Here is a 26,017-nt window from a genome sequence, read left to right as displayed (position 1 = left end):
CACGTTAAATATCACTTCTGGATTAAATTTGCAAATTTTAATCGGGAACTTAAAAATTTTTAGCGATATAAGAATCGGTGAAAGCTCACCAAGCATTCCTTGAAGGATTTCATCAGCCCATGGGAACAATCTGAAGATGTCCCATGGTGGGAAAGGGATGTGGAGGAAGAAGCCTAATTTACATCTGAGACGTTTCTCGTCGGCTCGTTGCCGAATCCAATTCGCTGCTAACATTAGGTGATAGTCGTGCACCCAGACCAAAGGCGTGCCATTCGGTTGATTCTTCTGCTCCTTGTAAATTTGTTCCAGTGCACTGACCTAAGTCGATACAAAAACTGAATATTTAGTACTAGAAATATCTGCCTAATATAATGTCTATAATCTCGTTTTTATCTCAATAAAACTCAACGTTAATTTTTACTAAAGGCATATTTTCGATACTTTGAAAACAATAATTCTTTTTCTCCGATACAATTCTATTACGAATAACTTACTAAGTAACAAAATATTCCACGCATGCGGAACTTTTCAGTTCTCATTACTATTATGACAACATAATATCTCGCATGTAAAGGTACATATCGCTCTGTTTAAGTCGCAGCAAATATTTGTTACCTTGATACCATTTTTAACAATTTCAACGTAACACTTATTTGTAGAGTGCACAAGAGTATAAGAGTATATAGATAACAGTGTACTTCCTGTGTTTCATATCTTATATACATTTTTCTTTATCTGACAATTTTATCCACATAATCGCTGCCTGACATAGCATCATATACATATATCCTTTCGTCGAATTGAATTACTACTCTCTTGCTGTTTCAAGTAGCTGACGTCCTATTGTAATTTCAATCGATACTCCATTCGACGGCGATTATACTCACCGTTTTAACAGCGAATTCCTCGTTGACCGCGGAGTACGCTCGCCAATGTTCCGCGATAAAGGTCGCTCGATCAGGCATAGAATGGAACAATGGCCAAAAGGTTCCATTGCAACATCCATTGTAGTACGCATCGAAGATGACCGGGTCGAAGTGTACTGCCATAACCTGGGGAACAAATATTACGACCTCTTTAATCCGGCTGTAGAATATAACATGCACATAGATATTAATTAGCGTTCGCTGAGATGTCCCAAGGCGATTCTTTGTATAGAACTAAAGAAGCAACTTCGTAGTTTTCCTTTCTTAGCAACTGTGCACATTATTGTTAGAAAAGTAGAGAATAATACGAATCGCGTAGAAAGTAATGATATTTGTTGATGTTATATGTATTTTTATTTTTATTTAACTTCTGCATCTTAATTTTTATATCTTTTAATTCATAAGAAGAATGTACGTAAAATGACATGGTCACATTGCTAATTTCGTTTCTTTTTCTCTATTTATTTAACTTCCAAATCTTTATTTTTATACATTCTGTGTATTCTTAAGGAAATCTCTCTCCCCTTTTTATGCTTTCACGTGCTTTTAGAGGATGAGTTAATTTCAAAAGCGCGATTTTTCAAGATACTGCAATTACTAGCGTATTTATTTTTTAAAGATACGATCCTGATATAGAAAAATATATTTAGAAAAGAACGGAGCACAACAGCATATCGATATGTGTAGATTCTATATTTTAAAGATAACCAGTTAACGTTAATTTTCTATATTATTTTGAATGCGAAGGAATATTTCAATTTTTATAGAATCAAGTGGAAATTTTAATTCACCCATGTAACATCCTGCCATTAGGCTGAATTAATTATTCAACTTCTTCATTCTATCTTCTGCCATTTCAATAACGTATCAAATGTACGTGAAAGATATAACAAAATCATACGAGGAAAGGTGATTGGCGACGACTTTTATAATGAAAGAAACTCCCTTTGAGATACATAAAGGCTATAGAAACCGTTACTTGGAAAAGACAGTATTATTACAAATAGAAATATGTACTCATTTGTATTTTTAAATTTTTACAATAGAAAACAATGAGATCAACGGACCTCTTTTTTAACATAACAATGGGTCGTTAAGCTACCTATTTTCTTCCTCAGCACAATGTTTTCTTCTCGGAAAGAGACTCCACAAGATGCAAAATGATTAAGGAAAAGCTATCTCCTGTTTCTTTCGTTCGAGAATATCAAACACGGTTAAATGTATATAGAACATAATGGCTCGCGAAAATATTTGAACACATACTATAGACAATTTTATATATATATGTCTATAATAAATAAATAAATAAATAAATAAAATAATAAATAAATATTTAGATATTGTGTGTGTTACATAAGACATTTTCAAATTTCATTGGCCCTGTAACGAGACACAGATATCGTCAAATTATATCAGACATATTTGAAAACAATCTAAAAATTTATATAGAAATTATGAGATATTTGCTGCAAACATATATTTGATAAAAAATTAGTATACTACATGAATACACATTTTAACCGTACGGTAAATGTCAAAGATGGTCCCATTAAATATTGAAGTTTATCAATATAATAATTGATTCAATTTCTAATTTTGTTTCGTATAATCCAATTTCATGGATTCGTTATCGTCCTTTCAAAATTCCATTATGTCCATCGTACCTAGTTTTATATTCGTGATCTTCTTTTAAAATTCCTTACGATCAATTCCACATTGGGAATTATAAGCAAGTTTGATGACACTGCTTAATGGTGTGAAAGCAATTCTACACTCGATTGCCACAAATAGTCACAGCGTCGATCGAATGCAGCAAATAACTCGACAAATGTTAAATCAACGACGTTACACGTTCTGTCGATCGTCATACGCGTTTGCAGATTGATCGTCGCCATTGCAGGAAGCATATAATAACAATAGACGCAAATTCCTAAGCCGTGGTATACAATTTTCTTTATCAAAAGCAACGATCAAAGATTCAGACATCGTCGCTTCGTAACACGAAATTACATCGACATTAATCTGATAATAAAAAACAAACTGTGTACTTGAGAATGAACAAGAGATAAACATAATATCATTTAAAAATTGTGGGACGCCTGAGTGTCTACAATTTTAAGAATGTACCCAGTATAGTATACCAGAACACTGCAATTTCAAAGAAAGTCTATTTTAGATTATATAATTTTATTATGCAACTATTTTCGTTGGTAGAAGTACAATAGGATTTAACAAGCTCGCCAATTTCTTCAGTTTTTAAATGTGTCAAGTTCGATAAAAAATATTAAAATTGCGATGCATTAAATATTAATGTATCGAGCCAATATTTCTTATATCCCTGAGATTTAGTGCGTCCAGGAAACTCGAATAAGAGCTAGAGATTTTACTTGGAGCCATTTGTAGTGTCTATATAACTCCAAACGAGTCTACCATATAAGTATCGATTTTAATTAGCAGTGAGAAATTTCTTTGGCTATCACGAAAAATAGATCATAAAATTCCGTCATAAATTCCAGCAACGTATAAAACGAAACAATGTTCCAACGAACGGAGACATGGTTGAGTTTTATGATGATGAAGGAGATTTAGTTGACTCGTACTACTTGACGAAGTTTCGAGTCTGCTCTAGTTACGACGAGGTGGTATGTTTCCAGAATTTTTTCATTTATCTGCTTTAGAAGTAAGTATCTACCTAAAGATACTACCCACTTTTAATTTTGTCAAACATTAAAAAATTTCTTAAAATTCCCTACATATTCTCAGGGAAAGATTTCTATTACCAAAAACCATTCCCTATCGATTCTACGCCAAATATTACAAATAAAATCGTAAGTTTTCGCTTGAAGTGAATAATTTCGTGTAACTCATTAAACGAAAAAAATGCGAACTCTTCTTCGGTAATGTAGGTCGATTCGAACAAACAACAAATTGTACGAAAGTCTAAGAAACTTTCGGTATTTTCCAACGAAATCGCGAGAAAGTGTAGAAACGAGACTCGCGTAAATAGCAATCGGAAGTGCATAAAGTCCGGCGTAGGAGTCGATAACACGATAACGCTTAGTTGGCAATACGTGACGAAGTCCCAGAACATCTTTTGTTAATTGCTCGTTATCCTCCTCGACGTTCTTTTGTTTTGCCCGTAGCACGGCCTCCTTTATTTTCTGAACATTGTGAAAACACGTCCACTCTCTGGTTAACGATTGACGCAAGCGGTCAAACAATCGCTAATGAGATAATTATTAATGTTCTCAGCAGGTCTAGACACAACCATCAGAGGACGAATCTGATTGGTGCTTTAATTATCATTATTTTTTAAATATATTGATAAAGATAATGTATAATAGAGTATTATCTAATTTATTATTTAATTTCATACAAATAAAATAACATTCTTCCAAAATATATTACGTGAAAATACAAATATTCCAAGCATACTCTGTTCTAATCATTCTAAAATAAAATTATTCCACGAAAAAATGATATCAATTCACCAGGAAACAGAAAGCTTCCTTCGTTGTGTTACATTTATTTATCAGTTGCTGACATTACCTAACCAGCACAGAAAAACCTCGTTAACATCTAAATGCTATCGACTGACGCAAATGAAAGTCCAAATGAATCAAGAAAATGAAACTGACTAGCAGTATTAACTGTTTCTTTGTGTGGTGCTTTTACCGTCCCTATTATTTGACTTGGACATAATGTGGAAAACGAAAAAAATTATATAAGCCACGATAGATTGGTCCCTGGCCGACGAAGTTCAAAAGAACTTATCGATACAACGATTGCATTATAACGTTCTCGTATCACGCCACTCCTTTGTTTCCCTTTGATATTCATTAATGGTGAATGGGATGTATTGAAGAAAGAAGAAAAATAATATTGACGAGATACTGTAAACTTGCTGCAGCTTTTTTCGTATTAGCATTAAGAATTATTATTCCACGATATTACTAAAAGAACAGGCTAAAATAAAACAGAATAGCAGGAATTTATGGAAATATCTTTTACAACATAACTAGGTCATTATTACGTAATTTTCAAATATATTCTAGATGGTTAATATATTAATGTGAAGTATTGATATGAAAACATAATGGTTACTGCTACCACGAATAAATCATTATCATCGAATTCGTTGAATTTTGAAATTTACCGAATTAATAATATTAAAATTAACAAGTCGCTATAGCTGTTTTAAAATAAAATAAAAGATTCTAAATAGAGTACTTATTGTTAGTAAATATTATGATGAGCACCTCCTTTAAACGTCTGACATATCTTTAACGTATGTGTTATGATCATAATGTGTTGTTCTGATTTGAAAACTAGAAATCAATAACTGATACAGATAGTATCTAATTATCGATGCAATAATATAATGATACAGTAATAAATACAGTAATAAATAAAATAAAATTAAAAGGATATACATACATAGATACACAGGTAGCTTATGTTAGATATATTGTAAAGAATATATTACAAGGAAGTATCATCATGATAAAAATAGTTATTTAAGTGGTTTCACCCGTATCATTCACTATATTTAACATTGCAACAATAAGAAGTATAGACGTCAATGATTGCAAAAATATCTACGATTTCTTGGCGGTCGTTCATTTAATGTCAAGTATCAAGATTACAATGTATATAATGTATATGCAATAATATACATGCAAACAGCTGCTCGGTTTAGCGTGAAGCGCGCTATTTGTCTTGGCAAGCCTGAGTTTGTCCTTTCGTAACGACATCATGATGATTTTATTGCATAAAAATACGTTTTTCAAGTATCTTTAAATTCTTCTAGCTACACATCTTTTGTATATTGCATCGCTATAGTTTAATGTAGATATATGTATAAGTACACGACATTTTCGTTGTATTTTGCATAGAAATGCATGAAAACGTGTTTTATAATGATTTCAAATGAAAACGCAATCAATCTCGTGATGTAAGCGGAAGCATGCAATATGTGTAATTTCATTTACATATCATAATATAAATAATAAAAAACAAATGAATAAACGACACGTGCTCGTCTTGTAAAACCTACAACGTTACATATCTATGCTTTCAAAATAAACAAAGGTGGATATAGCGATTCACGAGATTACCTATAGTTAATCCAGAGATTTAGGTATTAAATAAAATTGTCCCTATTATAATCTACAACTATTGATTCTTTTTCATAACTTCATCCGTTAGTTTAAAAAAATTTATCTCCAAGCTCGATATACAGTCTTAACAATTCATAAAAGTTTCTAACGCTTCAATAGTAGATCAAAACTGGAAAAGTACAGAAGGCACATACACGTTGTACATCTTTTTCTGTTCAAAATATCTGTTGACTATTCTGAAAGATTAAACTGTGTTATCTGTTTGCATATGTTTTTCTTATTATTTTTCATGTAACAAATGCGCAAAATTTTATGTCATAAAACAAGATAAACATTTCTTAAGTCTACAGTCAAATGGAATTTAATTGTTTAGAAGAAATAATTAGAAAAGTCAAAACACATAATTAAATAAAGATTCTTCAATACTCCAATATTTTAATACCGAAATAGAAGAAATCTCAGGAATCTTCAATACTCGACAAGAACAAAATTTACTCCCAAATTTCAACGAATAAAATCAATCCAAACCAAACAAACATGAAAACAGAATTCCAAATAAATCTATCCGGACACAACGATATGAATTCTAGTGCGATATGTATGTACAAAGATTTCCTAACATTCTACCAAGTTCGACTAATGTTTCACACTTCGTAGACGTCGTATGAGGCATTAATCAACGCTGGATCATGATATTTACGCATGGTCCCAGAAGCAGACGAAAAAAAGGAAGGACTGAATCTTCCTCAAAACAATTTAAGTATTACGAGGTCACGCAAACGTATCAGACGTAACAAAATTATGTTGCGTCACGTTAACGAATCTCGTCTGTCCCGCCAAGCTGACTGACGATGATCTGATCGGCTTATACTCGCTTATCGACTGTGAGTCCAGGGAAAATTTCCGAGATCGCGTAAAACACGTGATTAGCGAAAGACACGCCGCGTGGGCGTGCATGTCACAAAATTTGACGTAAGAACGTGTGAATCGAAAAAGCGTTATCGAAGTCTGTAGCGAAATTGAACGCGGCTGATAAACGTCGTCGGATTCGCGAGCGTCACGCCACTGATAACCCCTCTGATGATTTGACCTCTCGACACGATTATCGTGACACCAGATCCTTGCCTCAGATCCATTCGTATACGAGCTGATCGACGCTTTGTAAAAATCATTTAAGGAGCTCGGAGGTGATTTTTCACCAGTGATTTCCGAATAAGGTCGCCGAGGATTGGCTCGATGACTGATTAAAAACAACTCAAGGTCCGGCTACGTTTCGGAGATTGGAAAACATTTCGGGGAAACGTAATCGAGGAGAGCTGATACGAGATGATAATTGAAGGTCTCTATGGGAGAGACTGTGGGCTCATTTGTTGGAATTAGAGGATAACATCATTCAATTTAACCTGTTAACCGGGTCATTTATTCAGCAAAGATTATAAGAATTATATCTAAACTCTTCGAATTAGATACGTAATTGATTTGATCAGGCAGTAAATCAAATTTTGGCAAATGAAGTTCGGATAGACAGAGAAGGGGAAGAGATTTATGACAAGAATTAGTTTAATAGAAAGGGAATCAAGAAAATTACAGTTCGTAGTTGAAAAATTAGCTTAATTAAGAATCAGATGCTCTATAGAACTTGATGCCCAAAGCAAGCAATTTTTGAATTGATTTTACAATTCATTACATCTCAATGTGCAATCAAAATTTGTCTCGGAAACATTTTACGTATTTTCTCATCCAAACGAATCAAGCATCCTCTACCGATTATATAATAACTACTTCGTCATACTAATGCAAAATTGATGAATCCTAACATTTCACCAATATTTCTGTTTTATTCGATGAATTTACCAATAATCCATTTTTCTCTTTTCCGCGGTTAACCCTTTCAACACGGTAGAAAAATTCTTTTCATCAGTTCTTAATAACAGGAGCATAATAATACGATAGAAACGGAAACAGAATTACTAAAAAATTAATTTTTGTAGAGGGGATAGAAAACGTTAAAATAATTCAAAATCAGTTTTACTGAGAGAAGATACATTTATCGTGTTCAGTTAATAAGCTGTTAAACTACAGTGTTGCGTATGCACAACATCGAACATGAAAGGGTTAAATGCATATCTGCTATTCCATAACTCAACTCCGATAAAACAAAAGAATCATACATGAAACTCATATACATATATATATACATATGTATATGTATGTATGTATACATATATATAGTTCTTCCTAAACGTTATTTAGGACAAAAACAAGATATTCTATCTATGCTTGAGAAAAACCCCCGCAACACTGTTATCACAGATACGTAAACACCACCCCCACTATACGATCTTCGTTTGTTCGTTTTTCTCTCAATATTTCCCTTAAAGACGTGGATATAATGATGTATTCATATCAACACGAGACATCGTATTTCCTCGGGAAAATAATGAAGAGGAGTATGATACAACGTTGAGAATAGGAACTCAGCCTCGCAAGTCGGTACACAGGCTACTTTCAAAGTAGAAAGAGACAGACTCTTATGAAAGGCCAGGAAGCTTCGTGCAAATTCCTTGAAAGTCTCTTGCTTTCGATCGTTATAAGTGATAATATATATTTATCGACAAATAAATAAACGTCTACATGAATTTTATATTATTATGTAATTGGTAAACTGTGGATGTTCATGCATTTATTAAAAATTGACAGATGCAAAAATATACAAAGTATTTGTGATGTAAATAAAATATGTGAAACATTCATATTCTTTTTTATATAAAAAAGTTACATATATTCTATAAACATATAAATATTTAAATATTATTTATGTACCTAATTTGGTAGAGTTACTTTAGTTAGTACAATTAATTAGCAAATAATTGGTTAACAAAACATTCACAGTAAGTAGAGGGGACACAGTATATATATTAGAAACGATTAATTAAATATATGCAGTAAGTGAAAAAAATTTCTATTCAGATTCCCTTTCTTTAATCGTGATCATAAAAATATAAATTCGCATCAACATTCGCAATCTAGTAATTCTATCATAAATTGTAAAATTTGTTTCACAATTTCTTTGGACTTAAGAGAGTTTTAGGCAAAAAGCTTCTTATTTTCAATTTAAAATTTCGTACAAACAACTTTATGAAAAGTCACATACAAATAAAAATATATATCGCGCTTATATCGGATATTTACCATTTCTCCATTTCGCTGTTGTACATTTAAAAATTCTGCTATCGCTCCAGTATCTCTTTCTCAAAGCTTAACGTAACTTTTGTATGTCACTTCATATCTATTTCCCCTCTATATTATCTTCCAGGAATATCTGATCTCCTTTTACGAAGATCTTTTCCTTGTAGCCACAAGCTACGCCACCGTTAACCAGGGACAATTGGCTCGTTCCGCAACAGATCAAATTCGTTCCCTGTGGATCGCGATTTGATTAACTCGATACCGAACAATTCCCTTTATTTGCTCGTTTCAAAGTTCAAAGGTAAATCTGTATAACCAAGACACAGTTACAGCTGACGCGGTTCTAAATTATGCTGTCTGATATCCGGTTCGTTATTGATGACGTTTTCCCATCTTTCTTTCCATCGATGTTTACTCCTATGGTTATTCGAAACGCGAAGCTTTATAATTGAAACGATTGAAGGATTTCGTCGACTCGATATCACAGGGATTACATTGATTTAGTCGATGTAGAGCAATTTTATTTAGTCGATATAGAGAATCGGTAGCATAAGCGTTTATTGCAATTATGACGAAAATAATCCTTGGACATAATGATCTGTCTAATGTAAACGGTAACCGGTGACGTAGATTACTGTAGAGATACAAATTGTTACAAAGAGGACACGAAAATTTGTTAGATACGGTTAATTCAGCTGGTAATTTTGAATAGAAATTGTTATATTAAATATAGTTTCCAGAGAAAATATTTAGAGAATTCTTCTATCGCAGTAAAGAAGAATTTTATTTGCAAGGTTAGTAATTTAAAATGTAAAAATTTACCTGATAATAATACAATTTTTCTGATAAAAACGTAGTATATTCTTTTTTTGTATACAGTTTTTCTAGTTTTTAAATCTAAAATTAACAATATCCAAGACCTCGTTTGCATTTTTCTGATGTAATACACTTCATATGTAAATTATTCATATGTAAGATATTACAAGACTGAAATATTACATAAAAAGTCCACAGACATTTTGTTAAAAAATTGTAACGGAATAATACAAAACGTGAAAGATATGATAATGTTTTTTCCCCATAGTTCGATACAAGCAAGGAGAAATATTTCATGCTTATATTGTTCGTTAATATAATCTGTCTAATTTGCATAATGCATAATTGTGTACTGATGATACTATTTTACAAAGATCTTGGTAGAGATTATTTAAGCGCTAATTCAAATACAACGTTTGGCATAATCAAATGCATAAATAGCTAATTCCAAGGCTAGAAACAATCGTAAGACAAATGGATAATTCTTATTGTAAGTTCGTCAAATTCTTTCTGTTAGTCTTTAAAGAACCGATTTTTTATTGAATTTATCATCGGTTTTCTAAAGTTTTTGTAATTCTTCTTGCATCTATAGCTACATAAAGCGTGAGAAGATTAACTAAAGGAAGTCCATGTTACAGAAATTCATACATTTTAAACACTTTCCAGCATCCAACGAATGCCAGTTAGATTAAATCGAAATCTAATTAGGTCGATCATTTTCCTTCTCAATACAAGTGAAACAGTGTTTAGCTCGGATCAAACTCATTTCCTAGTAAGAATGACGATGTTTGCTGAGCGAGTGACATTAGTAAGGTTCAGTGAATTTTATTCCAATCGAATAAATGGCTCTTTTTGATTCGAATTGCTTCTGCTTGAGTATAGTTCAATCCCAAAGTACGTAATTCCTATCAGTTTATTAACTTCGGAACAAATAGCGTAGATACGTATAAGGAGCAATAGTAAATACTACCGTCCGTATTAAGGCATCCTTATAAAAGAATCGAAGAAGTATGAATGTGATTAATTATCAAGTTTTCAATGACTTTACTATTTTTAAATTCGCTATGACATAATACGTGTCGTCTCCGACATAACTGCTACCTATTTCTGTTTTATATATGGAACACGGTCGCTTAATTGCACACATTTATTAAGTACAATTTAGCAATGTTGTTAACAAGAATTGCGGTCAATTTTCTCAAGAGCAGTAACAAAAGAATGATGGAAAATTTCCAATAAGAATTAAATTTGTAATGCTAATAATATGGTGCTCTATTTTGAACTTCTTCCTCTGGAAGTAATAATAATTCTATAAATATAATTCGTTGAATTCTACGTTATGCAATAATTTATGTAATAAATTACGTAATTCTAAGTTATAGAAAAGTAAACTGATTTCAAAAAGGGTAGTTTCTCATCAATATTCTATCATATTATTGCCCAATTATATTTATTGGATATATATTATAATTAAATATTCCTAACACGATGTGAACGAAATAAATTACAAATTTGCGTGAAAATAGTTGATAGATATCAAAGCTGGTAGAAAAGAACAATTCCATCGATTTGTTAAAAAACTAGTTACACGGTGTTGGAATCGAAGACTCTTTTCAAAATTCGAATGATTCTTACATCCGTAGTAAAAACTTAAACAATCTTTCTAAACAGATACAAAGGGCAGACAAACAAAGATCATCGCTTATCAGTAGGCATGGCCAGGCACAAAAAATATTTATGTATATAGCGTCAGTGGTCATCGTGAACAAGTCTAATCAAAATTAATTCTCACGATAATACTTTTTGTTGGACTTTTTTTGGAATACTTTTGTTGTTATTGGACGCTGGCTGCCGAGGCTTGTTCAAATTGATAAGTAAAAACTGAGGAAGATGCGTATCAGGAGAAAAATACCAGTCATTACGGAAGAGGAGTGTTTGAGTAAACTACAAATTATTCCAATCATCTTCTTGATGAGTAATTTCACTAGTCTGGCAATAATTTGATATGATAAAACTTGTTAGTTACTCGTTGTTTCTTTTAATTCTATTATAGAATGATTCCGAGTATTTAAACAGAGACTATGTTGAATTATTTAATTTGCTATTTCAAGAATCTAAAGAAATTTCAAGAGTCTAAAGGAAATTTAAAGTAAACTGTTTAAACTAAATTGGAAATTTGGAACAGTCGATTCTAAAATATTTTGAAATTAAATTGAAATAAATTTGAATGAAATTGTAATGAACATTAGTGTCATAATAACAATGTTTGAAATTGAAGATTGCACGATTCTGCAGATTAATCACGTCTAAAATTATATTCCAGAATTATAATTCCAGCGGAAAACGTTACATAAACGCGAGTTTATTACAGGGAAGAACATTTATTTTACAAGAAGCCTCTTTATTCACAGGCGCAGTTCAAGATAACAGTGAAACTTTCGGAAGTTACCACTAAAAGCTACAAATCGATGGAATATTTTTTTGGTAATTCTTATTTTACTTAGATCTTACAAATACCGAACACGAATAAATCAGACGTGGCAGCAAGAATAAACTATCAATGCCAAGGTCAACGCGCACACTATGATATCAGAACGTGTATAGGCAAACACATTGCGTGGGTGTTAAATGAGGAAGAAGATCGTTGTCACATAATAAAATCGTGACAATATATTTGAATCATAGCTCGTTATGTGCCTTCGTCATGTTAACGGCAAATTTCAATATCCACATAAAACTGATTTCTACGAAATATCCTTGAAACGTTTCTTTCCCTGAATGAATCATTCGTGCAGAGTGTAAGTTTAAAGACCGGGCCAGATTGTTGACATGTATTTCTATTGCAAATGAATCGAGAAAAAAAATTATAAGAAAAAATGTTGCACTGTCTATTTAATTGCAACATGCAAGAACAGTTATAAGACTATTCTTCGTTTTTAATACTCGAATATTTGTAACAAAATATATTTCATTTATTTAGTAAAATGTTAACTAGAAAATTGTTTGAAATCAGTATTTTAACAAATGTAGAATTCTCCAAGTTACATAAACTGAGAAAGAAGTGCAGAAAAAAAAGAACATTTTCAATATTTACATTTAATTTTAGTCTATCTAGCTTCAATGTCCTTTGGAAATGATAAACGAACAAAAATACACACTACAGGAACGAACGATAAGTAGATATGCACACTTTTGTTTCGTTCTGACATTTGCAATGTAAACTATGAATCCTCAGAACGGTATAGACTCATTTTTTATAATTAGGTTGAAATCAGTAGTCAGAAATTATTCCATAAGAGAAATTTTAAAAAATTATAGGTTCATTTGCGATTAACACAGAATCAATAAGTCATCCAAGAGAAATTATTAATTCTATGCTAAATACACAGTCATATTCATATAAATATCGACCAATACTTTATTATCTGATAACGCAAATAATGATAATGGATCTTTACCGAGAAATGCAATAATTACAGCCCAACATTCACTCGATATTTACAACAAGCACTTATTTTCATAATACTCATGTATTAACTAATCATCTCTAAACAAACTACTCTAGCAACCTAAATAAGCACCTAAGTAAGATTACCGAAATATACGACTTCCGATAAAACTCGTAGAATCCCTTTGTTTAAAATCCATAAATATTAGGTCGTCCGATAAGTTTCTTTCTTTTCATAAGGTGATAATAGATGAACAATAATTTCTATTTTATATTATTTTATTGAATTAAGTATGATCCATTTCGTTACGTTTCTATTATTATGTTCGTGCATAATTCAACAAACTAATATAAAACAAAAAACATCGTGCGTCTATTATTTCCTTATAAAACGAAAGAAATTTTTCGAACAACCTAATACATACGAAAACGTTTTATTGACAATGTATCATCAAATTCAATAATATTTTCTACGAAAACCTTTAACCATTTTTCACGAAGATTGCAAAAAATTTTCAGAAAATCTCTACAAAAGATACGATCTTCCGGAAAATATTTATAAAAAACGATAAAAGCGAATGGAAAACTAGGTTAACACGGAGGAGAGATGGTCTCGTGACAATTTCACCACAATCGGAATTCGATATTAGAATTGACCGATGCACCGGAATCTATATTATACCTATGAGCTAGGGCGAGCTTAATTATAAAATACTTTAGCCGGTGTCAATCGTGATAAAATCTAAAAAGCGTGGGCGAGGGAGAACGATAAATTATATTTAACGTATTTCCTGGCTAGGCTAGGAAATAAATGAGTTTCCCGTAGAGAGTCGCAAACCATCCTCTTCAAATCTTCTCGAACTTTGACTTTCTCACCGAATCCTTTAGAAGGAAAGTTTAGCAATTATATAATTAAAAAAAAAAAAAATGAAAAAAGAAATTTTAATTACTTCTTTGCAAATATGCATAAAGTGAATGAAATGCATAATAAAAGAATATTTATGAAAACAAAGAATTCATAAACTAATTAAATTATATCTAAGATAAATATAGAAATAAGTGGCAAGTAACAAATTAACCCGCCTTTGAAATTGAATAAAATTAATAATAGTGATATTTATCGGTAAATTTAATTTATTCGTAAAAAATAATGGAATCTATTACATTCTATATTTTCGAATTGAAAATTAAACGTCGACATAACGAAGCATAACAATAGATAGTATATAACCACATAAATCACAAAAACAAGACTTCATATGTATGGGAAAATATTATTCTTTATTTTTAATCGCTGTCGAATACCCATCGGACAAATTGCAAGGAATTTATAGGGGTTCATAAAAAAAAAAAAAAATATTTTCAATTTATCTTTCATGTAAAATCTGGATTGTTCTATTATTTCGATTATATCATTTGTTCGTATATTATGATTACGACTGTATTGCATTATATTGCGTCTCATAATTACACGCTACCGACACGCGAGATAGTTCCTATAATTATCGATTGGCACGAGTGCGACACGCGGAGAGATTGAAGAAAACATGCGTTCCCTTAAAAGAATCATATTTTATTTTAGTTCATAGCTTTACGTATCAGCCAATTCGAATAATGTATCGAACTGCATCGAGTTTCCGCGGTTAGAATAGGATTACTAACTTCGCAAAATGAACGTATAATGTAAAATTCAAGCAGCTGAACGGATATACTTATTCAAATATATTTAACCTCGTTGCATTGTAATGAATTCGCGACAATGAATTCGCGACAATGAATTCGCGCAGTAGTCATTTAACGGAAGTCATCATAGTTCTCCGAGACTGACATCTCAATCACTCGATAAAACCCATAAAAAATTCAAGTAAAATTTCTATCGATGATATTCATAGCGTGGAATTATCTTTTACTAATTTCCATTTCATTTTACTATTTTTATTAGATAGTAATTAAATAACAAAAAAGACAAAATTAATTTTTTGGCTAACCACAATTTCTAACAGATTGATTTTCTTTCTCTTTTTAGATTCTACAGGATGAGAACGAACTATAGTTGTGCTGCGCTATAATTTACACAAATTGGACTACGTACTTGTTCTCTAAGTGATAACATACAAGATGAATTTTTACACTTGTTTTTTTCTTAATAAAGTGAAAGTGATCAAAACATGATATATAGATAATACAAAAGGAAAATATTTGCTTAAAACTACGTGATTCTTGAAAACATATAAATCTTACTTCATCCAATTTTCCATCCAACGAATAACTTTATATCATTAGATATTAAAACCTTCTATCTCTTCCACAGCTTTTTACATCAAAATTCAGGCCGGAGCTATTATAAATTTCCCCAATGACGTAAATAGTATCTCAAGCAAAATTGCTCGACCTTGATATTTGCTATGCGCGTTATCCTCATTTTTTCATCAGAAATTCGTTAACAATGTAATCAACACATGACAAAAGACATTTTCGCAGCGATCTGTTATAGATATTCATTCGACAATGTGCAACCGTGTTCGTCGTAACAATTACTGTCGATTAATAGCAACGTTTCTCCATAATATCGTTCCCATCCGACGAAAATATCTTGACGCGCACGTTATCGTCGTGTATTATTGAAGGCGTAAAAGATCGACGTAACTTGCAAAAATGAAGATTCGTAAACAGACGATGTTATGTCTTTTGGTATCTTTTGTTTCAAACGTTTGCTAACGTCTCGTAATATACAATTTAACTTCGAAACTTTTAAGTAAATACTTTTAACTACACCATTCGAAAATTAAAAGTTTACGATCTATTGCTAATAATAATGAAATAACGATGAAAATGAATGGTGTTAAAAAACATTCTCTAGCAAATTTCACCTCGAAATATATTACATTTAAATGTCAAATTTTCGGGTGACCTATTATTTCGTCCACTCGATGAAAATTGTGTAAGAAGAAAAGTGTAAAAAAAAGCACCTACCTTGCTGGATAGAAGACCAGCAGTCGGTGTACGATCGTTAGGATCGGACTCCGGGATCGGTTCATTCGGGTTCTCCATGTGCATACCTGGCCATCCAACCCACACTCCATTTCCGCTTATAACCACCGGTGCTACCGCTGTTACAAGACCTCCAGCACTAAAATGAGGAAAACGTACCAACGTTATCAGAAGAAGGTGTCACCAGGGAGAGAGCAAATAGAAAAAGGTGGCGTGCGTACAATGGTATGCATACAATAATGTGCGTACATGACAAATATCAGTATATATAAAAGTAGAAAACTCAGTCTTCACGAGCAGCTCATAGAACACAGACGATCTGTTTGGATCTCACTTGGATCTATTTACTTCCTGAGACCATTTGAATGGTTTTGAAATACAAAAAAAATGTTAATGGCGTTGGAAAAAGTATAATTTTAACAAGGTGGAAGAACGTGTTATGTTTTGAATAAACTTGAGTACAAAGAGTAGGTAAACATATTTTTTTATAACATGTGTTTTAGTCACAGATCTATGTTTCATTTCTATTATATTAATTGCAATCGGATTGAAGTACTTTTAAATAGTAGAAGATTTAGTATGTCTGAGTATAACTACATAAGTCCATATAAGCACCTAAGTCACGAAACACATGCCAATCTTGATTAAAATATTTGTACAGCTGCATTCTGGTTAAACTCATAAAAAAGACAATGTAATTTACATTTCTGCTATGTGTTCCAGAGTTATAAACCAACAAAATGAAGAGCGGATAGAAAAGAGGACGTACAAATGCTGATTTTGGACATCTTTCAACAAGGAACCCGAACATTTCGGTGAAATTTTAGAGTAAGACTATCTAATAGGAAAACTACGTTATTTCAACATATAATTAGTAGATAGAAAATATTTTTTTCTCACTTTTTACCACTTGATACTGAAGCACTTATGTAATATAAACCTGATCAAATTAGACCTATTCCATAATAATAACATTTTATAATAAATAATATGATTTCGTTCTTATTCTAAATTCACAAATATCTAGTGGTCCATAGATGAAAGTGTAAATGATAAAGGAAAAAAGATAATGTACAAATATTTTTCTTTGATTACGCGTATTTTCTATCAATTTTTAACAGAATACCAACAATTTCCGCCTTTAACCAACCGTCTATCGTCTATGTAATAACAATATAGATAGCGACAAAATCTATGAAAAAAATAATCCCATACGTAAATATAAAAGATCACCGAGTGGTCGTCATCGGCGTATCAGGCGATAAGACGAGAATAATATTGAAAGACATCTTCGATCAATTCTGTAACGGTTTGCCAGGGAACACACACACACAAAAGTCACATACAATCATATTTACATAATGACAAATACACGACGATTGTATCAATCTCACGAACGTATATTCTCGGCTTTATATAATCGAACGTATCCAACCACTTTTAACCATTTTATCATCGTTATTAAAATTAATCTAGATTAGTGAAAACAATTGCAAATGTGGCGTCATTAAATTAGAAACATGGAAGGACGGTAATGTTGTGATATTTTGAAATCACTTGCATAATGCCGCATCTTTTAATGAGATGCACCTGTGAAACTTTCATAAAATTGTTAAAGACTTTGAGGAAAATATTCCGCGATTACCGACGTTAATTTATATTCTCTTATGTAGGATTATCCATTTAACACGTTGGTCGCCACGTCACCCATATCTATGTGACGGGTATACCTCGGTGGGGGGTGTCACCCAAGTATGGGTGACGCTCTTCTTGTTCGAGTTAATTAACACGGAACCCGCGCTCGCGAGAACATTGAGAATGTCAAAAGTATAACATGTACGCTTACTACTACAAACAACTGTTGTGAAATTCATCTATGAACTATGTCGAATACTGATTACTCGTGTTAAGTCTGTGGTTTAGTTTTGAGATAAGTTCGGCTTCTTATCATTCTAAGACAAAAAAGCTTGTCGGCTAGTCCGAATAGATCCAGGCACTGCAAAGGATTAAATTAATTTCTATTTTTATAAACTGGTCTGTCTAGATATGAATTTCTGTGAGGTGCCTTGTTGTATCTTGATTGCTTTTCTTATTCCTTATTCTTGCATTCAACGTATTCATAGCGGTGCGAACCAGAATCAGGTAACAGCGACAATCAACTTAATCAAATCAAATAGAAAGCGATCGATGACAAATTTTAAAGTACGACGTGAAAGAAAATGTTTAATACGCTAAAAATAATAATTACCGAACGAAATAGAAAAAGGGCCTTGAAATTTATAACAATTTGAACAGTTTCGTTGTAATTCGCTAATAACTCCAACAGTTAAATACGATTTTAAATAAAAAAAAAAAGAAAAAATTACATTGTAATTAAATTTCAGATAAGCATAATCCAGGATATCAGTTATTAAAAAAAACATTGAGCTACATGTAAGAACAGAACCGAGGGCGCTTGCTTACTTCGAAGCTTCGGAAGCGTACAAGCACATGAAATCATCGAGCGAAAAGTCGCCAAGCTCGCTGTCTTAACGATCATCTTCTTCTTATTGTGACGCCAAATTTGAAGTCCTTTGCCTAATTATATTTCTAGCAGCAGTTCATAAATGGCTTGTGACATTTGATTGTAGTAGTGAACGTACATGTTTCACTGTTACCGGACTCAATGTTCTCGCTACCGCGCAGGTCCCAAGTTAAGTGAATAACCCTGTACTACTAGAACATATATACTACTATGCTAACTATCAATAGTCCTGTCCTCGTGTTTATCCCAACTAATTCTCCATACATAGCAGCTTGTTTTCAAAATGAAAACGATTCATATATCGATTCATTTCTCATTTCCTACGCATGTGTATGTTTGGATTGATTCTTAATTACGCGGCTGTTCCGGGTTGGCCGTAATTCAATATGCCCCTCTGCGACCTCAACCTACATATCTACCCCAAACTCAATCCACTCGAAGATCTGTGATTGGACTCGAACGTGTGCCGACTACATTGACACTGGCACGCCATAATTATAAATTTGTAATAAAACTTGGCTATCATTCAGCACGCCCAACAAAAAGGCTGAGCGAACATCTGAATGGCCTTTCACCGAAAAGTAGGTCAAATCAAACAACTTCATTCCCTTATAACTTTTGTCATTTGTGTACTTGTGTTTTTATCTTAATTCGTTGGAAGTTGCTACTTGGTTATTTAGAATTTATATTCTTTTGTAATAGTAACGCAAAAGTTTTAATTTGACACTTGTAATTTGATATAGGTTTCCAGGGACGATAAATTTTTAAAATTTGTATCAAATAAGGGAAATTGAATGTTAAAACTGTATTCTCTATTACAGAAGAATTTCATTTATTAGAACGAAATTTAGTTTTATCATTAAATGAATTCCTAGTACCAATGAAGTAGAAATATTCTATTTCATAAGTAACAATTCTTCGAAGACTCCAATTGTATGAAACATTTGTCTTCTAACAGATTTTTTAATTTCCACAAACTATATTGTTTGAACTATATTGTTTGGAAAAAACTGTAATCTTCTATTTTTTTCTTTTTTTCAATTTCATGATTCTGAAAATTATTTCTCTAACGTAGAGATAAAATACTTCAGATATTATTACACTGATACATTTAAACCTTTCAGTTCTTTCTTTCTCTCGATGACTTTTAATGATAAATAGACAATACGTAACTAGACGTAAGAATTTTGTTGACCAGGCGCATTAATGGTACAGCACCAACACAAAAGCCATTGGTATATGCTATTATTACCATTGGATTACTCAAATATGATCTATTTTGAGAATGCCACAATTTCAGACGCGTAAGTGTTTCAGCTCGAGTGAAGCACTCTCGAATATCATTACTTGCGCTCTTCAGTATGTAACGATCGCGTTTGAAAAAGTGACCTCCTACGTTCTTGTTTACCACACATCGAGATTTTCATACAGGACGAAGAAGAGAAAATACACTCGATTGACACGGATGTTGACGGCTGTTATTTTTAAACGTGCCAGATTAACATGGAAAATGATTGATATCGATAACATATTGTACTTTATTTGTGTTTAATTGGATTAATACACGGTGATAAAATATTCAAAATAATTCGGAAATTGTGATGTTGAGCTGTGGTGTTGTTGAAGAATTCGAACAAAATTTTTTAATTGATTCAACCAATTAATTCTGTTTTATTTTATCGCTGATTTGTTATTCCTTTTAATGAAAGAGTGCTTCGTTTTTCTTCCAATTTGAGAACGATATTTACGATAGGTGTAACGATATTTGTAATTATTAAAAGTTTGATCTAGAGATGAAAATACAACGTTCAATGCGAATGTTACGTAATATTGTTAGACGTGGAGATTTCAATATCAGTCCCTGACTTTCAAATGAAACTAAGTGCTTATATATATTATACGTACGTGTATATATTTCAAGACGGATTAGCCAGAGATGGATGACGTACATCTTTCATTAAACGCTATAAATAACTATTGTAAGCCAGAAACAAATACTATATTTTATCTGCTTCGTAGCCAACATTTGATGTGAATATGTGACAAATGGCTAATTATAGACTCTATTTAATCACTTATTTAATTATTTAAGAAATTAACAAAAATTGATTCATGATCTGCTTAACAGTAGGTGTAAAATCTTTAAAGAGATTTCTCCTAACTAATCTGTTTTACCAGACCTCAGTCCACTAGCTCTTTGAAACATAAAAAGAAAAATATGCAAATTTATTAAGAATTCTAAGGAACACAATGAAAATCTTCACAAATAATTTTACCAAGAATTCAAACATTAATCTAAATGTACAATCCTCTTGTTTCAAATTGTTTGAACATCTGCTTTACATCTTAAAACCCACGTCATAAACTACTACCAATAGGTTCCTATGTAATTGTCTAATGTATCTAAGTTGTCTATAATTAAACAAAATTTATCAGAGGTAGTATTACTATTTACAGAACGATGCACCCAACCACTCGCACGAAGGTGTGTACGAAATATAACTTTGTAGTATAGTGCAAATTAAATTGCAAATAAGAATACAACTTGACATCCGATGTGACAATGAGAAAAACATGCATACGCAATCTTCCTTTCTTTGAAAAGGAAGAAAAAGAAAAAATTCACAATAAATATGTACTTAGTTATTAGTTAATCTTATTATCCAAAAATCTAAAAATCATTATTATTAAGAAAGGAAGATGGAACATATCAAGGAACGTATAAAAATGTCGAATACACTGACAAAACAATCCCCTATCAATCAAAAAAGAAAAAGGAATGTATTTGATGCGTAGAGACGCGCGTACGTCGCATCCAGTTTCAAACAGTAATCAATTCCACCAGTGACGAAGTTCGTGTTTTTCCATAACATTTATCACGACTGTGCCATGCAAATCGGGCACGTAACTACCGCAACAATCGCGATAATATATGTATATTACACAGCGCACGTAACACGCGCAGCGGACACGCGGAAAGCACGTGGCGAATATCTTGTGAATGACTGCGCGCGCGTCTACTTATGTTGTCACTACGGTTTTTATCGTAAGCCACCTAAAAGATGATTGACTCTTATCGTTATTTGAGGATTTCTAGTCGACGAATATATTCAGTCTCGTCGAAGAATAAGTGCAATTAACAAATGTTAAAAATACCAGGTGATTTTAAAGATCAAAGATACTCTTGAACAGATATCATTATCAGATGAATAATATCACGTAACAACGTAGAAAAAGAATCGTGAAGAAAGAAGGAATACCTGTAGATAAGAATGTTTAACAAGCGCAACATGATCGTTTTTCATATAACGTACTATACGTGATTCGAAAAACTTCCATGGAATTTTTGCTTCCCGCCATAACGATTACGCTATCGTTCGTGTAATTCGTTTTTTTCGTCGATTCTGCCTTTTGTTTCATGTTTACTCAGAATCTTTGTAAGGAGGATTGTATAGCTAATTTACAGAGATAAATCTTAATTTCTTTTTACTTTTTTAAATTGTGATAACACGAGAATTGGCATTTTGGACGTCGACGTTGAAATATTCATCGTAATGTATAATGATATGCCTGTCCAATTTGACTTCTGTGCAACGATGACACATCCTACTTATGCTATTATGTCCGTCGACCTATCCATTACGAACGTTGTTTGTATTTAGTTCTACGGGTCCAGTTACACGACTAAACGACACACTTAAATATTATTTACGGCATATTGAATATGATCAACATCCATCTTTACGGGAAGTAATGAATAATTTTTGCGATTTTTGTTAACAATGAAATTTCGTTTCAGTTTTGTATTCCCGATAATGGGATTTCATGCTAGTATATATTGCATCATCAGGAATATAAAGTTAAAATTGGAACGCACTGTGTCTGGTACATTACAACAATGCGTATCTATATTCAATACAGTCTATTGATCTTAAAGTCAAATGCGGTGCAAAATTGCGTCGTTTGTCTGCAACCGTTTGTCAGCAAACTGCCGGTGTTTATGCAAATTCATATCCTCCAAAGCACAGTTAAAAAAATGGAACCTAATAGAAATACATTTCATCCCAAAAATATTATAACGAGTACTTGACATGTTTTATATATCGTTGCATATTATAAACATTTTATTAATATATTTTTGTACATTTGTATTTCCCACAAATGCATAAACATCTGCAGTTCATTCAACAGAAATAGTTTAACAAATGAATCGTATAGTAATAAATTGATCGCGCAAAATGAAGAGGAAAGCGTATGATTATGTTCCATCGCTCTTTTTGCTGTCAAGTCTACAATTTTTACTGTTTGTTTACAGTTGACAGTCTCTTAATCTCGACTCTGAACAATCTCAACCGAGTCGATAACGGTGTACATATTCATTCCCACATAAAACCACCACAGTGAAGAAACAGTGAAGAGAAACGACAAAAACTCGCACAATATTCCTATATTTTGCAATGGATTATTTCTTTTCTATATTTTACGAATGTGGTTAGATTAGATGCCTGAAAAGAAGTTTATTTTCCTAAGAGGGTGAAACGACTGGGTGGAGAACGACTACTATTATCTCCTTGATTAATTATTTCAATTACTGGCAGTCACGCACGCTTGTCTATTTTTTGCCTGTTGTTTATTAACAAATCAGACCGTGATTCATGCAAATAACCAGATAAGATACTCGACTTATGTCACTGAAACAAGATAACGGTTGTCTTTGCAGACTGTCATGTGTTTTGAAATATACAAAGACACAACAAACACCTTCTATGTAGTCAGTTTCGTACCGTGAAACAGGGGTATGTTCGTGCGAATCGGCATATGAAAACAAAGATGACGATTTATAATGTTTGAAACCGTAAATCACGAAAGCTATTAAATTGTCGCGAAATGATTTTTCGATGGTAGATAGGACGGAATTGAAACACGAAAGCAGCTCTATTTTGTAGTACATTTTTATTCATATGTACTACATATATCCTATTTAATATAACGAAAAACGATAGTTAGCACGATTTAATAATAGACGAAACATTATAAAACTATTGCGAAGAAGAAAGAGGCAACTGCTTCAATATTCAATGGAAAAGCTTGTTCAAATATCCAAAAACTGAAGTTGAATCCATATAATGAAATACACTTCGATTTATGAATTTTATTCCATTATTCTGCATCATTTCGAATGAAATTAACCAATTTTGCTTCATCATTCTGAATGTTTGTAAAATCTCTTTCAAGTGTTTGTCACCGAGTTAATAAAAAATTTATCTTGTTGACTACATATGTACACTGGTCGCCCAATTTACGCGGCATTTTTTTTACGGGGTAAGTCATAACACAATTTACGCGATAATTTTTATGCGGTCAATCGTATCAGTGGTGTATGAGATAAGGACAAAAATACATTACGTTTTGCTAGTCATCATATGTGTACATATTTTTTCTTTAAAAACGAATAAAACGAATCCACGCGGGTGTATATATATGCTCCGAAGATGACATCTATAGATTCCGAAAAAATGTCGGTATTTTTTACGTTGTATCGAAGAAAGCAAAGGAATTGACGAAGGTTATTGCATGTACACGCGACATATTTTTATAATCACAGGTTTCCGTCGTCACGAAGTCGGAGCAAATTCGAAAACTATTGAAAACAAAGTAATTCAACGAATGGGGAAAATACATCGATCCGGAGAATAAAAAAGTTCCGCAGGATGTGTTCTTACGAAAAATTTCGTCAGCGGTTTTGCCCTATATAGAAGCGAGCTTTCCGACGTAGATCACTGCGCGTGATGTGTAATCGTATACTATTTTTTCTCCGACCATAAATAAACGCTGCAACCGAGAGCAACATGCATCGATTACTAATTGTAAGTCACAATTGGTAATTTTACTTAAGAGAAGTTCATAAAACATCCGACGACGTTATAAAAAGAAACATGTTACATAAAAAATGATCTGATGCTGTGGGAAATTATAACTAATCAGATGATGAATGGGAATCTATACGATTGAATACATTAGTATTTTTAGCCCTTTGTAGTCGATTATAATATATATTTAAAACATATTCTCTTGCGTTATAATTTAACTTGATAAAAATATTTCAACGTAGGGATACTATTAATTGAAATATGAACATTAAAATTAAACAGTTTCTGATGACTTATCGAGTGTACCAGTTGGAATAGAATGTCACACTCTACTGAAACTGCGAAGGGCTGACTTGTGACGATGTAATCTACTAACCTACATACAGTATTGGGACATGCTCCGACAGCGAAGGACTTAATAGTAATGGTCTAATCTACTGATGTCTATGCACAAGCACTTATCTGAGCAAACGTTTGGAATTATTTCTGTAATATTGTCATATTTTTGAAAATATGATGTGCAATAAATATTATATTATATTACTTTCAATATATCTTTTTAGTAATTTCACTATATTTGAATATAACTGACAGAGAAAATATATCAAATAATTAGCAATATAAACACAAATTGCCTATATTGGTTTATAATTAAATGAATTTATATTATTCATTTAATTCATACTTGTAATCTTGTACTAACAATAAGAACATCTTGTACTTGAGCAAAGTCCATCAATGAAATAAAAGGCACACTAACTGCTCTTAACAGTATACAAACATGACAATTTATTGAACCCTATCGATTACGTCCAATTAGCATGTTAACAGTACCACTGCTAAAATCGACCGAAGGAAACTTCACTTATGATATAAAGATTCAATGTGATAAATAGATTTAATAACTGATTACATTAAATGATCTATCGTCTTCGATCAATTCAATTAATCAATTTTCTTCAATTTAATCTTTTCGTGATTCGCTAATCGTTTCGAACAATTAGAGTAAAAGAAAGTGATAGAAACGGTCCAACAGTATCTTCCATCAGATATTTGACCGTAAAATATGAAAAAATATTTTTAGTAGCTATATTGAAATTGATACAAATAGGGAATCTACGAGTCCCTGTTTT

At 32.2% G+C, this 26,017-nt stretch overlaps 1 protein-coding gene and 3 long non-coding RNA genes across 10 annotated transcripts in view; 3 read left to right on the top strand and 1 right to left on the bottom strand.

Annotated features, from left to right (window-relative positions):
* Nucleotides 1-26,017, bottom strand: part of LOC117213711 (alpha,alpha-trehalose-phosphate synthase [UDP-forming]) — a 39,737-nt gene that overhangs the window by 8,590 nt on the left and 5,130 nt on the right. For all 3 annotated transcript variants that reach the window (XM_033459279.1, XM_033459277.1, XM_033459278.1), the window contains exons 3-5: nucleotides 16,473-16,629; nucleotides 888-1,052; nucleotides 90-318 (exon numbers count right to left, since the gene is read on the bottom strand). In XM_033459279.1, the coding sequence (XP_033315170.1) occupies nucleotides 90-318; nucleotides 888-1,052; nucleotides 16,473-16,629 (551 nt within the window). The remainder of the gene's footprint in view (nucleotides 1-89; nucleotides 319-887; nucleotides 1,053-16,472; nucleotides 16,630-26,017) is intronic.
* On the top strand, nucleotides 15,034-15,749 carry LOC117213722. Its single transcript, XR_004488716.1, has 2 exons — nucleotides 15,034-15,363; nucleotides 15,526-15,749. It is a non-coding gene; the product is annotated as an uncharacterized LOC117213722 (long non-coding RNA).
* On the top strand, nucleotides 16,629-18,633 carry LOC117213721. 2 transcript variants are annotated; one of them, XR_004488715.1, is made up of 2 exons: nucleotides 16,629-16,957; nucleotides 17,214-18,633. It is a non-coding gene; the product is annotated as an uncharacterized LOC117213721 (long non-coding RNA). The 2 variants fall into 2 exon arrangements; XR_004488714.1 differs by having other exon boundaries at nucleotides 16,629-16,961.
* LOC117213720 lies at nucleotides 19,077-25,401 on the top strand. 4 transcript variants are annotated; one of them, XR_004488711.1, is made up of 3 exons: nucleotides 19,077-19,595; nucleotides 20,139-24,881; nucleotides 25,167-25,401. It is a non-coding gene; the product is annotated as an uncharacterized LOC117213720 (long non-coding RNA). The 4 variants fall into 4 exon arrangements; XR_004488712.1 differs by having other exon boundaries at nucleotides 25,127-25,401; XR_004488713.1 differs by lacking the exon at nucleotides 25,167-25,401 and having other exon boundaries at nucleotides 20,139-24,336; nucleotides 24,620-25,081.

This window comes from Bombus bifarius, unplaced genomic scaffold, assembly GCF_011952205.1.
Source record: "Bombus bifarius isolate JDL3187 unplaced genomic scaffold, Bbif_JDL3187 scf7180000009125, whole genome shotgun sequence".
In the NCBI taxonomy this organism is placed as follows: Eukaryota; Metazoa; Arthropoda; class Insecta; order Hymenoptera; family Apidae; genus Bombus; species Bombus bifarius.
This window is presented reverse-complemented; position numbering and strand designations above follow the sequence as displayed.